Source organism: Orcinus orca, chromosome 3 (assembly GCF_937001465.1).
Source record: "Orcinus orca chromosome 3, mOrcOrc1.1, whole genome shotgun sequence".
NCBI lineage: Eukaryota > Metazoa > Chordata > Mammalia > Artiodactyla > Delphinidae > Orcinus > Orcinus orca.
In genome coordinates, this window is record NC_064561.1 from 1,792,234 (window position 1) to 1,805,696 (window position 13,463).

At 58.0% G+C, this 13,463-nt stretch overlaps 1 protein-coding gene across 1 annotated transcript; it reads left to right on the forward strand.

Moving 5' to 3' along the window:
- Positions 1-22: 22 nt before the first annotated feature.
- On the forward strand, positions 23-13,329 carry ATP8B3 (ATPase phospholipid transporting 8B3). The gene is given in 14 exon segments (XM_049707310.1): positions 23-524; positions 1,178-1,236; positions 1,715-1,810; positions 1,880-1,890; positions 2,195-2,290; positions 2,616-2,754; positions 4,117-4,462; positions 4,597-4,712; positions 5,818-5,893; positions 6,118-6,238; positions 6,500-6,631; positions 6,726-6,968; positions 10,048-10,707; positions 10,709-13,329. Coding segments are annotated over 14 exon segments (2,565 nt in total). The 5' UTR covers positions 23-276; the 3' UTR covers positions 10,931-13,329.
- Positions 13,330-13,463: the final 134 nt, after the last annotated feature.

A 13,463-nucleotide genomic window follows, 5' to 3' on the forward strand; every position in this document is an offset into this window, starting at 1 on the left:
ATTTCCCAGGGGCCTGGGCGTCGAACCCTGAGCCGCTTCGCTGCGGGAATGCTCAGGGCTTCCCGGGGCGGGGGGGGGGGGTAGTGGGCGTTCCGGTGAGCTGAGAATGCGAGGGAGGAGGGCGTGTCCCTGCCCCCTGATACGCTTTGATTGGATTCTGGCCCACAGCTTTCGTCTAACCCCGGCCGGGTTTCCCCCGGCTCTGGCTCCGGTGGGGCCAGAGCTCATCCCGGCTGTGGCCCCACGGGATGAGCCTCACTTTTCCTCATCTGGTGAATGGGCACTGGCCTTGCTCGGGCCCCCAGGAGCATCAGAGCTGGCCCTGAGCCAGGCCCTCCCTCCCCCTGGGGGCCCCGGCACCAGTGACCCAGACGCCAGCAGTCCCTGCCCTGGGAGGTTCCAGTTTCATCAGGCAGCCCAGACAGGGGAAGAAGCAGAGGAGAGAGGGTGATCAGAAATGGGATGGGGGATCCCGCAGGCAGAGGGGAAGCCCAGAGGAGGCGGCAGAACAAGGCTGGGCAGTAGGAGAAGTAGGGGCTGAGAGCCAAAGGGTGAGAAAGCTCCGGCCATGCGAGCAGGAATGGTGCTCCCGGCAGAGGGAACAGCGGGGCCAGGGCGTGGGGAGTAGGGAGCTGCTGAGTGCTGGGGGTGGGAGTCATTTGGGGAGCTGCCAAGGGCACGGAAGGACTAGGAGTGACCATGAACTAGCTGGTGGGAAGCCTCCGGGCTCTGTGGAGGGCTGGCGGTCCCTGCCCCAACACCACACTCAGACCTCTCAGCCCCTTGGTCCTCAAACACACTTTGAGACATGATGGAGAGCCCTGGGGCCCCATTTAGTCTGTCAACAAACATTGACTGAGCACCTGACCAGGCTGGGCGTGGTGTGCCGTGTGGGGATTGGGGCAGGAGGGGCAGCAGGGGGGCCCGGGAGGATGTGGGTGCGATCGGCCCCGGAGAGGTGATGGGGGACGACCATGGGGGGCCATGGGGGGCCATAGGGGTGGGGAGCAGCGGCCAGGTGACCGGCTGTAACGGGGAAGGACTCACAGCTGGTGACTGGACCTCCAGAGCCTGGGGAGGGGACAGCAGATGGACGTGGGAGGTGACATTTCAAAGAAGGTGGAGTGGTGGGCACTGTCCGGCTGCCAGTGTGACCTCAGACCCCTCTCCTCGACAGCCCCACCAGCACGGGCAGCCTCGCGTACCGAGAAGACCTTGAGGAGGAGAAGAACTTGGGTGCATGTCTGGCCAAGCGCGGGCGCAGGGCTGGGGGTAGAGTGAGGGGGTGCCAGGGGGACCCTGACAAGGGGCGTTAGAGTGCAATGACTGAAGTGGGGAGATGGGAGGCCAAGCACACGGTTCTCAGTGGGTTACAAAGAGTTCAAAATCCTATCACTGAAAGGTGGACTCAGGATTTGTGGGCCTGTGAGCCCAGAACTATCTGGGCAGGGAGTGGAGCCTCGGACACCTCGGCACCCGTCCCTGGGCCTCAGTTTACCCCTCTGTAGAAGGAATGTGCGTGAGTGGGTCTCCCAGGGCCTAGGGATTGGCTCAAGGGGAGCCGGATGCTCAGATCCACCTGGGCTCCCCGAGTGCCTACTGTTGTGCAGGGGCCGCGTGGGCCCTCTCATCTGTTTACGGGCTGGATCCCCGGGGGGCCCCTTAGCCCTCCTCCGGGGTGTCATTAGCCCGTGTTTGTCCTCTCGGGCCTCAGAGTTCACCTGGGAGGTGCAAGCCAACAACCGGTCCTACAACAACCAGTTCAAGGAGAAGGTCTTCCTGTGCTGGCAGAGGAAGAAGTACAAGGTGGGCAGGCCCAACCCCCGCGGGCCTCCGGGACCTGCCACCCAAGCTCTGCATGCTGGGTCAGTCCACTTAGTCCTGAGGACTGTAGCGCCGCCCTCGCCGAGTCGTGGGGTCCAGTGCTGGCGCTTCGCGTGTCTCCTCCGCCCTAAATAAGTTACTAGGCAACCTTCACGGTACAGCGTGTCCATTGGGCTCTACCTGAAACCCCCGGCCTGCGTCTCACGCGGGGAGTCCTGGGGTCACAGCTCGGCTCACTGGGTCTGCACCCGCGCTGGTCATGGCCGGAGGGAAGGGGGAGGCGGATGGGGCTGGGTGGGAACCCAGGCCCTCCTGGGCGGCGCCCCCATGCCGGCTGCCGGCTCTTGACCCAGAGGAACGTCATCCACAGGCCAAGTACAATGTCTTCTCCTTCCTGCCCTTGAACCTGTACGAACAGTTCCACCGCATGTCCAGCCTCTACTTCCTTCTCATCATCATCCTCCAGGTGGGGCGGGTGGGGCAGCCCCAGGGGTGAGTGCCTGTGCCCACTCCACTCCTTCTACCTGCTCGAGCCACCTCCTCCAGGAAGCCCTCCCTTCCCACCTTCCCACGTGGCTCTGTAGACCCAGGGTGGTCCTACCCCGTGTTTGTCTGTGTGGCTGGTGAGTCAGTGTCCAGCCCCCCTCACACTGGGAGCACCCTCATGGCTGGGTCCCCACTGCCCAGCCCAGGGCCTGGCACACAGGAGGCGCTCAATATATGTTGGATGCTGAGGGTGCATGGGTGGCCCCTCCAGGTCTAAGGTGGCCTCCTGACCCCTTTGGCCCCAGCAGGCTGAGCTGATCCCAGAGGGCCAGGAGGAAGGATTAGGTTCTTGGGACCCGCCGGGTCACTTCCTGGCATCAGGCTGGTCATGGATGGAGATGGGTGAGGGATGGGCAGTTTCCAGTGCCTGCAGAAGAAAGGCCTGATGGAGTGGACCACGGAAGAGGCCTTGGCCGTGAGTCCCTGTGGGAAGGGAGGGTGGAGGGGCAGGTTCAAGGACACAGGGACAGGAGGAGAAGGGCAGGAGAGGAGAGTGTGCAGAGAAATGGCCTCAGGTACCCAGGGCGGCCATGTACAGTTGATCAGGTTGTGCACTATTCTGCCCAGCACACGCGCGCGCGCGCGCACACACACACACACACACACACACACGCTGGAGAGGGAGCCAAACTCCAAGCTGCACCTGCCCAAAGGGAATATACCTTTTTCTCAGTCACGCAAGGACACCCTGTGGTTAGGCTTTTGTTCTGGTTGCTACCCCCCGATCCCAGCCAGGCCTAGTTTCCAGGACGTGCTTAGCCCTCTCTGCCCCAAAACTTTTGTCTCCGTGGGTGAAGCCCAAACGCCTTGGCCCAACTTTCCAGACTGTCTTTCTGTGTTCTGCTATCCTGTCTATCCTGGTCCCTCCTTGACCTCGCGGGGTTCCCCAGAACCCCAATTTCTGGCTTGCAGTTTCCTCCATGCTCAGGTGTTGCCTCAGGACCTTTGCACACGCTATTCCCTCTGCTAGGAATGCCTTCCTCCACTCTAGCGCTCAGTCACCATCCTTTGGTCCTCAAGGTTCAGCCATAGGTCCCCACCTCCAGGGAGCTGTTCCCGCCCCGACCCTGACATGGGGCTGTCCTGCCGTGCTGGCCCAGCCCTGACCCTGCAGGTCCCCAGCCTCACCCAGCACAGGGGCCAGTGGGGCTGCTTGGGGAAAGAAATGTCCTGTGTCCCTCCACACGGGGGCCTCCCAGACTGCCCTGTTCTACCTCTGCCGGGAAGTGGGTGGGGGGTGGGGAGCAGGCAGCTGGTCTGTGACCCACAACCGAGGAAGTGCAGTCAGAACCATGACCCAGAGCCCAGGAGCTCGGCAAGACGGCTTGGCTTAACCGGCTATGGAGTGGATGGGGAAACCGAGGCACGAGAGGAGCACAGGCCTGTCTGGAGCTCCTGACCTGTCCAAGCTCAGCCGCTCAAGCCCACCTCCAGTCAGGAACAGAAGCAAGACCCCAGGCAACAGGCGAAAAGCCTGGGGGAGGGTTGGGGCGTAGGAGGGAAGGAAGGAGCCACGATGGGCCCCCCTGGGGCGAGCGAGTTCTGGGTCTTTCCTGGGGTCTGGAGACAGAGTCCCCAGGATCCTTACAGTTCCACCCACCCCAGAGGCCTCAGCTCCTTGAAAAATGAGGCAGAGGGAGGGGTCTGGGGCTGGGGGAGCCCTGACGGCGGAGGGCTCTGGCAGGGCTGCACCGAGTGTCTTGCGGAATAGTTAGAATTTGCCTGTGAGGTCTGGGGGCAAAACAGCTGGGCATCGGCGGGCGGGGGGTGGGGGGGCAGGGGGCGGGCTGAGACAGAGCGGGTGTGGAGCAGGGCGGCACGTGGTCCTAGCTCCCCCTGCCCGGGAAGACAGACTGTGGGTGGTGGGTAGGTTGGGTGACCCCAGGCAGAGGGAGAGGTGCCCGGGTGAGGGGGCAGGGGTTGGCGGGGGTGCCAGCGCCGCCTGCCCGCCCGGGGCCCAGTCCTTGGCCGAGCAGACCCTGCGGACACCGTGCATGGCCTGCAAGGAGGTGGACGAAGACATGTACGAAGAGTGGTGCCAGCGGCACCAGGAAGCCAGCATCCTGCTGCAGAACCGTGCCCACGCCCTGCACCCGCTGTACGAGGAGATGGAGCAGAACCTCCAGGTGGGTGGAGCTCAGGGGGAGGGGCGCCCGCACCCCAGCTCCAGCCCCTCAGCCCCACCAGGGAGCTGGCTCCCTGCTCAGGCTGTCCCCACGCCCACCCCCGGCTGCTGGGAGCCACAGCCCTCGAGGACAGGCTCCAGGACGGTGTCCTCGACACCATCAAGTGTCTCAAGCAGGGGAACATCAAAGTGTGGGTTCCCACAGGGGACAAGCAAGGTGGGTCCCAGGGCGGCCACCCCCAACGTGGGGAGAAGGGAGGCGCGGGGAGGGCTCACCCCTGCCTGGGCACCACCGTCGGCCCATCTCTCTTTTTTTTCTTTTTTTTCCAAAGATTTATTTTTGTTGTGGACCATTCTTAAAGTCTTTATTGAACTTGTTACAATGTTGCTTCTGTTTTATATGTTGGTTTTTTGGCCACAAGGCGTGTGGGATCTTAGCTCCCAGACCAGGGATCGAACCTGCACTCCCTGCATTGGAAGGCGAAGTCTTAACCACTGGACCGCCAGGGAAGTCCTGGCCTATCCCTCTTGTCTGAGTTCAGCATTGCCCTCCACCTTGTCCCTGGGAAGGGAGGACCGGGAACAATGGACTGGGGTCCCCTGGGCGCCTCCCTCGGGCGGGCCGGTGCCATGCTCAGCGTCTCCTTGGGGTTTGGCCCCCTGGCAGCGCCATGCAGTGGGGCCCTCATTACCCCTGCCTCATAGATGACCCAGCGGGGCTCAGAGAGCATGGGCACCTGCCGCAGTTGCTCAGCCACCCAGGAGCCAAGCTGGAATGGAACCTCAGGTCCTGTGGCCGTGGAGCCATGACTCCACTCCAGTGAGGCTTCTCCGGGGCCCCACTGGGCATGGGTGCCTGCAGGGCTGCATTAGAACTTCTGCGGACAGGAGGCACGTACACACAAAATATTTAGGATGACGTTTAACAGCTGTGCTGGAGTAAAGACAAATATCCAGGCTGCATTTTTATATTCATTTTTTTCCCTCTTCTTTATTTTTTTTAAACAAATTAATTCATTTTTGTGGGTTCCTGGAAGTGCCTTGGGGCCCTAAGCACGATATGTCTAACGATCCCTTGGCCCTGGCCCCAGACCCACCTCTCACTGGCAGCCCAGCTCCAGCCAGGCGAGTGGAATGGAGCCCCCTCTGCTCAGAGCTGCAACCAAAGTCTCAGGGCTGACTCTCATTGGCTGGCCTGGTCACATGCCCTCCTCCAAACCAATTGCTGTGGCCAGGGGGAGGGGCATGCTGCTGTGATGGGCAGAGTGGGTATGGCCGCCAGGCAGGGGGCTGTGGAGGGGCTGATCTGGGCTGGTTTGCAGAGACAGCGGTGAACATCGGCTTTGCCTGCCAGCTGCTCTTGGAAAACATGATCATTCTGGAGGAGAAGGAGATTGTGTAAGACGTGGGGGTTGGGTGGTTGGGTGCATGAGCCTGTGTTGGGGGGGTCAGGGTTGGGGCAGGGCACCACCCATGGCCCAGGCATGGCTCTGGGGTCTGCAGAATGCTCTCAGCCTCTGCCTGGTGGGGCTCCCAGAGGGGGAAACCAAGGCACAGCTGGGGAGTGGGTGCAAGGAAGCCCGTGCGGCTGGTGTGGCTGAGCCCCTGCTGGACCCCTGCAGGCAGATCCTGGAGGTCTACTGGGAGAACAGCAATAGCCTGCAGGGTGGCAAGAAGGGCCACCTGAACAAACAGCTCCCCCTGCAGGTCAAAATGGCCTTGGTCATTAACGGGGAGTTCCTGGTCAGTGTCAGCTCAGGGTGGGCAGCGGGGCCCTGGTACCTGGGAGGGGGCTGGGGACGGCCTCCACCAAAAGGCCCCCAGATGTGGTGTTGGACCAGCCAAGGCGAAGGGCCTGAAGCGTCACACCGAGAGATGGTTCTCAGCAGGGCGAGAGCAAGGGAAGGACGCAGTCAGGTCCAGCCCGGAGGAGGGCCCAGTCGGGGCGTTCCTGGAGGGCAGCGGTGCAGCTGAGTGACGCGCCCCCTGTCCCCCGCGGGCCAGGACCAGCTGCTGCTGTCCCTGCGCACGGAGCCCCGGGCCCTGGTCCAGAACGTGAGCTTGGAAGAGGAGGAGCCCTGGCAGGAGCCCAGAGAGGAGAGGGCGGACTTATTGCAGGCCAGACGCCTGTCCCTGGTGTGACGGTTCGTGGGTGGTGGGCAGCAGCGCGCGGGGAGGCCGGCGGCTGGCAGCAGGCGGGGGTGGTAGCTGAGGGGCCCGGGGCCGACAGGCTGCGTGTGCCCCTGCAGCTGCGGACATCGGCATGGGGCTGGCGGGTCAGGAGGGCATGCAGGCGGTGCAGAACAGCGACTATGTGCTGGCCCAGTTCTGCTTCCTGCGGCGGCGGCTGCTGGTGCATGGCCGTTGGTCCTACACGCGCGTCTGCGAGTTCCTGCGCTACTTTGTCTACAAGACGCTGGCCAGCATGATGGTCCAGATCTGGTTCGCTTTCTACAGCGGCTTCACTGCCCAGGTGCGCTGGAGGGAACTCCCCTCTTGGGGCGGGGGGGCCGGGGGGGTGGGCTCTGGGATTGCCGTGTCCTTCCCATAGCCTCCAGGAAGGCAGCAGGCAGGCTCACACTCGGGTCATCACAGGGCAGAGTTGCCTGAAGTCACAGAGCAGCACAGACTTTTATTTGGCCGCATTCATAGAGATAGAGATTCCAGATGAAGGGAAGGGATGGTTCCACGCCCAGCTCAGTGCCAAGCCTTTTCAGGGATATTTGGCAAATTTGAGCTTTGGAGCAAGGGCAGGACAGGTGCTCCAAATATACATCCTTCAAGGGGAGACAATGAGAGCTTGAACTTGAGAGAAGATAAGACTATGGGGGCTGGTTCCCTAACTTCAAGACTCTTGACAGTATCATGGTGAATACTGGCTGTGCTCTCCAGAGCGTTAGAGGAGTTGTAGGGCAGTGATGTCCCCTGTGTGTAAGGAAATTGTCTGAAGATAGACTACAGTGAGAGGGAATGAGCTCCCCATCACTAATGCCAAGGTATTTGAGAGAGAGCTTTACAGCAGCAGCCCTCATAAATATATATATGTATATATATATATTTATTATTATTACTTTTTTTTTTTTTTTTTTTTTTTTTGCGGTACGCGGGCCTCTCCCTGCTGTGGCCTCTCCCGTCGCGGAGCACAGGCGCCGGACGCGCAGGCTCAGCGTCCATGGCTCATGGGCCCAGCCGCTCCGCGGCATGTGGGATCCTCCCGGACCGGGGCACAAACCCGTGTCCCCTGCATCGGCAGGCGGACTCTCAACCACTGCGCCACCAGGGAAGCCCCATAAATATATATTTTTGTTTTACTTTTTATTTCTAGATATTTTCTTCTTTTAGATGCTGCTCTAAATGGAATTGTGTCTTTAATTCACTTTTGAGATTGCTTATTGCTGGTGTATAGAAACAGTTTTTTTGTGTGTGTTGATCTGTGTGCCCTTCAGCTTTGTTGAATTTGTTTATTGGCTCTAGTAGCTTTCCTGTGAATCCTTTGGGATTTTCTGCATATAGATCCTGTCCTCTGCAAATAGAGATAGTTTTACCTCTCCCTTTCCAATTTGGATACTTTGAATTTCTTTTTCCTGCCTAATTGCTCTGGCTAGGACTTCCAGTGCAATGTTGAATTGCCATGGTGAAAGCAGGCACCTTTGTCTTGTTCCTGATCTTAGAGGGGACAGTGTCCAGTCTTTCTGTATTTGTTAATTGGAATTCTTCCATGGGAAGAACTGTTCCTTCTCCCCTATTTATTTATTCAATTATTTATTTCTATCAGTGTGGACTCGTGGGTGTTTATTTTATTCTATGCTTTGTTGCTCAAGTTGTCCCCGATTTGCCCCTTTGCCACGTGCCTGCTCTTCTCTGAGTACATCCTCACTTCCTGGTGCTACAAGAGGTTCCAGGCCCATTTTGTCTTTTCTGTGCCCCAACCCTGGAATGAGCCATTCCCATACGGAGCCCTGGTTCTCTTCACCAGAGAATGGTAGTTAGACACCAAGATCCAAGTGCTTAGTGTGGTCATTTTGCTACTGGGATGCCATTATCCTCTCGGTAGACAGAGCTAGGAAATGCACACATGTTAACCCATGTTTAGATGCAAATCTATATCGCTATCGACACCTATCCATCTATCTATTTTTGTGTATGTGAGTTCACACTGATACCTCTGCTTCCTGACCCACAGAACAAGGCTCAGCTTAGCCTTTTCCGTTTACTGCTTTGTGACTCTTATCTCCGATGGTGAGAAACTTGATTCTGGTAAAAAAGTTTGATCGTTACTTATTTGCTCAATCCCATAATGCACATAAAGTGGTTTTTGGAACTGAAACTGATATTCTTTTAACTAGTCTGGATTCATGCATTCGGGAAGGAAGCTGGGCTATTTGTCTCTGAGGTCTCTTCCAACTCTTCTACCCATCAGTGATTTCCTAAATCGAAAATGATCTAAAAACACACTCTCTAGCCGTTTTCCCTCCTGTAGCTTTTTATTTAAGTCATCCACTTAGAACAGGCTCAAAGGTGCTGCTTTAAAAGAATTAGACCAGGGCTTCCCTGGTGGCGCAGTGGTTGAGAGTCCGCCTGCCGATGCAGGGGACACGGGTTTGTGCCCCGGTCAGGGAAGATCCCACATGCCGCGGAGCGGCTGGGCCCGTGAGCCATGGCCGCTGAGCCTGCGCGTCTGGAGCCTGTGCTCTGCAACGGGAGAGGCCACAACAGTGAGAGGCCCACGCACTGAAAAAAAAGGACAAATACTGTCTGATCCCACTCACAGGGTGTCCCTGGGGGAGTCACATCCATAGAGACAGGAAGTAGATGGTGGCGGCCAGGGACTGGGGGAGGGGGTGGGGAGTCAGTGTTTCTTGGGGACAGAGTTTCAGTTTGGGAAGATGAGAAAGTTCTGGAGATGTTGGCGGGAATGGTTGCACGACAGTGTGAATGTACTTAATGCCACTGAGCTGTGCACTTAAAAATGGTTGAAATGGTACATTTTATGTTATGTGTATTTTACCACAGTGAAAAAAGGTGGGGGAGAGGACTCACTGGCTCATAAAATCAGAATCTAGAAGGATGGGTCGCAGCTGGGCTGGGCCCCAGAATTGACTGGAATGGTGGACTAGGACATGGCCACAAACCTGCCACCTTCACCCACACAGGCTGGACATTGGGCTGCCCCAGACTCTGATTGGCTGATCCAAAGTCAGGTCCTAGGGAAGGAATCTGATTGGCTGGTCCAAAGTCACGTCCCATGGGACTTCCCTGGGGGTCCAGTGGTTAGAACTCTGCACTTCCATGGCAAGGGGCACAGGTTCGATCCCTCGTTGGGGAACTAGGATCCCACATGCTGCGCGGTGTGGCCAAAGAAAAAGAAAAAGAGAAAAAAGTCAGGTCCCATGGAGGACCCCAGTTGGGTCAACTTGGGTAGGAAAGAGCCTGGCCAATCCATGGTGACAAAGGGCTCTGATTGGCCCCCACTGGAGGGGCAGGTGACCCGAAAGCAGTCAACATGGCTTAGCAGCCTGATGACTCCTGCTTTCCCCTTTGCTCTGTGGAAGGAGGAGGAGAGCATCACCGTGGAGCCCATACCCCATGTCCTCCGGGAGGCACGGACCCGGCACTCCAGCTATGCCTTCTCCCACCGGGAGGGCTATGCGGACCTCATCACACAGGGCACAATTCTATGGAGGTCACCAGGGGTCAACAGCGACACGCTGGTTGGTCACACGAGGCCACCTGATGAGCTGCCCTCAAGCATGGAGGAGTCCTCCTGGTACCCCAGGAAGATGTGGTTCCTGGGGAGGAACAGGCGCCAGCACCAGGGGAAGGTGTCCTCCGAGGATGTTCAGCCTGCCTCTGAGGTGAGCTCATCCTTGCCTGTGGATGGGCAGTCCTCTCCTTATCAGGAGAGCCAGCACTCTCTCCCCAAAAACCGGCTGTCCGGGTCTCTCCAGGAGAAGTTGCCGAAGAGGCAGGAGAGGTCACTGTCATAGGAACCGTGGCCATATACTCCCCAGAGTCTGCCACCAACCAAGGAGACACCACTGTCAGCGGAGGAGAGCCAGATGACTTCTTCTGAGAGCCAGATGCTGCCTTCAGGCCAGCTGTCTTTGAAGAGCCAGTCAGCACACTTGCAGGAGAAGACATTCCTCTGGAAGATCCGGAAACTGTCCTGGAAGAACTGGCCATACATCTGGCAAAAGGAGTCCGGGCCTTCCCAAGGAGGGGACGGTGCCAGTTTCCAACTCGAACCTCACTGCTCTGATGGAAACTCCACCACCAACTGCGAGAGGATCATCCACCAGCGAGCAGCCGATGGCGGTGGAGCCCTCCCCTGTGGAGAAGCAGCCGTCGCCCACGGAGTGGCTGCCAGGGCCCAGCGAGGGTCAAACTCCACCTGATCCGGCAGGGCTGCCGCCCTCACCTGAGGAACAGCAGTGACTGCCCAGGCTTAGTAAGTGTCACCCAGCATCGTGAGGCCTTCCCCCAAAGACAGGGGCTCCACCTGCTCCTCTTTCTCTAATAAACCCCGGTCGGTCTGACCCCAGGTCTCCTTGAGGCTCTCTCTTCCTATACTTCTTTCTGTGATGTCCCATGAAATAGTTCTTTTCTGGTTTTAAAAATCAAAACACTGACCTCTAGTGGCCTGATGGGGGATTTGCAGGGAAAGCTGGGTTTCTTTGGGTTTCTTTACCCTGGGGTAATGTGGATAAAAGCTTTATTGCTCTCAGAAGGGAGAAAGGTGCTGAGCAGACTCTGCTTACCAGCCCTGGCTTCCTGCCTGCAGCCTGCTGGCCTATCTCAGGGCAGTTTATAAGGTCGAGTCCTGACACCACCCAGCCTTTTCCTCCACTGGGCTGCCCTGGTTTCTTCTCAAGCAAACCACCTTACACTTTAGGCTCCAGAAGGCAGCGGTCAGTGACACCTCAGAAGCAGAGCCCAGCAAGATCCGAGGCTCAGGTGGCCCAAAGGCCCTGTGGAGTGTGGAGCCCTGTGGGGGCAGGGGCTCAGGGAGGGCTGAGTTCAGAGCAGAGAGGGGTGGGCTGGGAGAGGCCTGCTTCCACTGTCCCTCATCCCCTTCCTCCTTCATGGAGGGTGAGCCCCATGCCTCCCACTCCTGCACCAGCCCCTCCCCCCCCCACCATTCAGCAAAGGCACAAGCCCAGGTGAGTGACTAGAAAATAATTTATTGGAGGGAAACAAAACAACAAATCCAGCACAGCAATGGTTCACAACGATGATGATATATTTTTTTAAACTTTTAAGCCTGTCGCCTGAGGGTAGGGTGGAGGGGGCCTCTGTTCCCTCTAGCCCTGGGGGTTCGGGGGAGGACTTTGGATGACCCAAATCGTGTGTCCCCTGAAAGCAGCCCTAGTGTCCAGTTGTGATTACACACTCAGGGCCACGTGGCCTCCTGGCTGCCCTCACCCCTGGTGGAGACAATCCTCCCAAAGACCAGCCCTTGGGGGTCCTGCCAGGGATACAGGAGGAGACCAGGGAGCTGATGGGCTGGTGTGGCTGAAACTGCTTTGGGCCAAGAATGTGAGTGTCCCCAGTTCCAGCCAGTGCAGGGGCCCCGGAACACGCCCCACCCCCACCCCCCACCCTCATTGCAGGTGGGTTGAACCTGCGCCCCCAGGCCCAGCCCTCCAAACTTGGGCCTTCTGTCCTTCAGGGTGTGAGAGACCCCCTTTGGCCACCCAAACCCACCTTACCTGGGGCCTGTCCTGGAAAGTGGGCTCTCCCCTGGTGGGAGCGTGGGCCCCGTGGCAGAAGAGTCAAAGTCCGGGAGACTGTCCCAGAGCCCCCTTTTATGATTTTTTGGGGGCCCCTTTGTTCTCTGGGTACCAGTGGGGGCTGGGAGGGAGGGCTCCACAGGTGTGCACCCCCTACCTCCCAGGCCAGACAGAAAGGTGAAGGCCAGGCCTGAGGGAGCTGAGGCGTGTGGGTGGAGCCCGGGCAGGTGCCTGCCTTGGGGGGGTTGTCTCAGGAGGGCCCTTCAGATCTGAGGAAGTAGGGGTACACCCCGCCCCCCACCAACCTAGGCGACAAGACTCGAATTGGTTGATTGTCTGTCTCCTCTGAACAAGACACTTGGGAATTCATGCTAACGTGAGACTGACCGACCGAGCGGGGGGCCCGAGGTGGCAGTGACGCCCACTGGTGCCCCAGGACCAGGAACCGGAGGGACTCTGGTGCCAGGAGCTGGAGGCCCCGCCACCGGCCGCCTTCCTTCTGCACCTGAGGCCCGTCCACCCACCGCCGGCTAGACACAGATCCTTGGAAAGGGGGGAAAGTAACACAGAGCAGCGCCGAGGAGCACCGAACAGCACCGACTGGGGCATGAAACACAAGATGCGACACGGAATCCCGGGGCTCCGGCCCCGCGGCCCCGCCCCACCCCCACCCTTCCACCTAGTACATTATCTTCAAGAAAAAGTACATTAGTCATGCATCAAATCAAATTCCATTGCGTCTTTTTTTTCATTTTTCTTCCTTTTTTTTTCTTAAATTACATTTGAACACAGAACACATAGAATAATAAATACTCTTATAAGACATGACTTCAAAAAACAAGAAACAGAACACGCCAGAGAACAGAAAGGTATCCAACGCTCTCTCTCTCCTCTCTTTCCTAAAGGACTCATTGAAATAAGAAATCTGTAAACGCCGCAGGTCCTTCCTCGTGCGCTCCCAGACTCTCTCTCTCGCTCATGCTCCCCCAGCCCTTTGCCTCTGACCACCCAGCTTCCCCTGCCCTGACATTCAAGGCGTCTCCCACGGAGCTCACCAAAAGAAATGACATACCATCGTCTGCAAAATTATAATTTAACGGTATAAAGCTTCAAGTCACGTATTCCAAAAACTAGCTAAGGATTTTTTTTTTAATCACATAAACTATACATTAAATATCTTGAGGTATTTCAGAGAAAATTGTCAAAGGCTCGAAGGAGCTGTGCTGGAGGTGTCATTC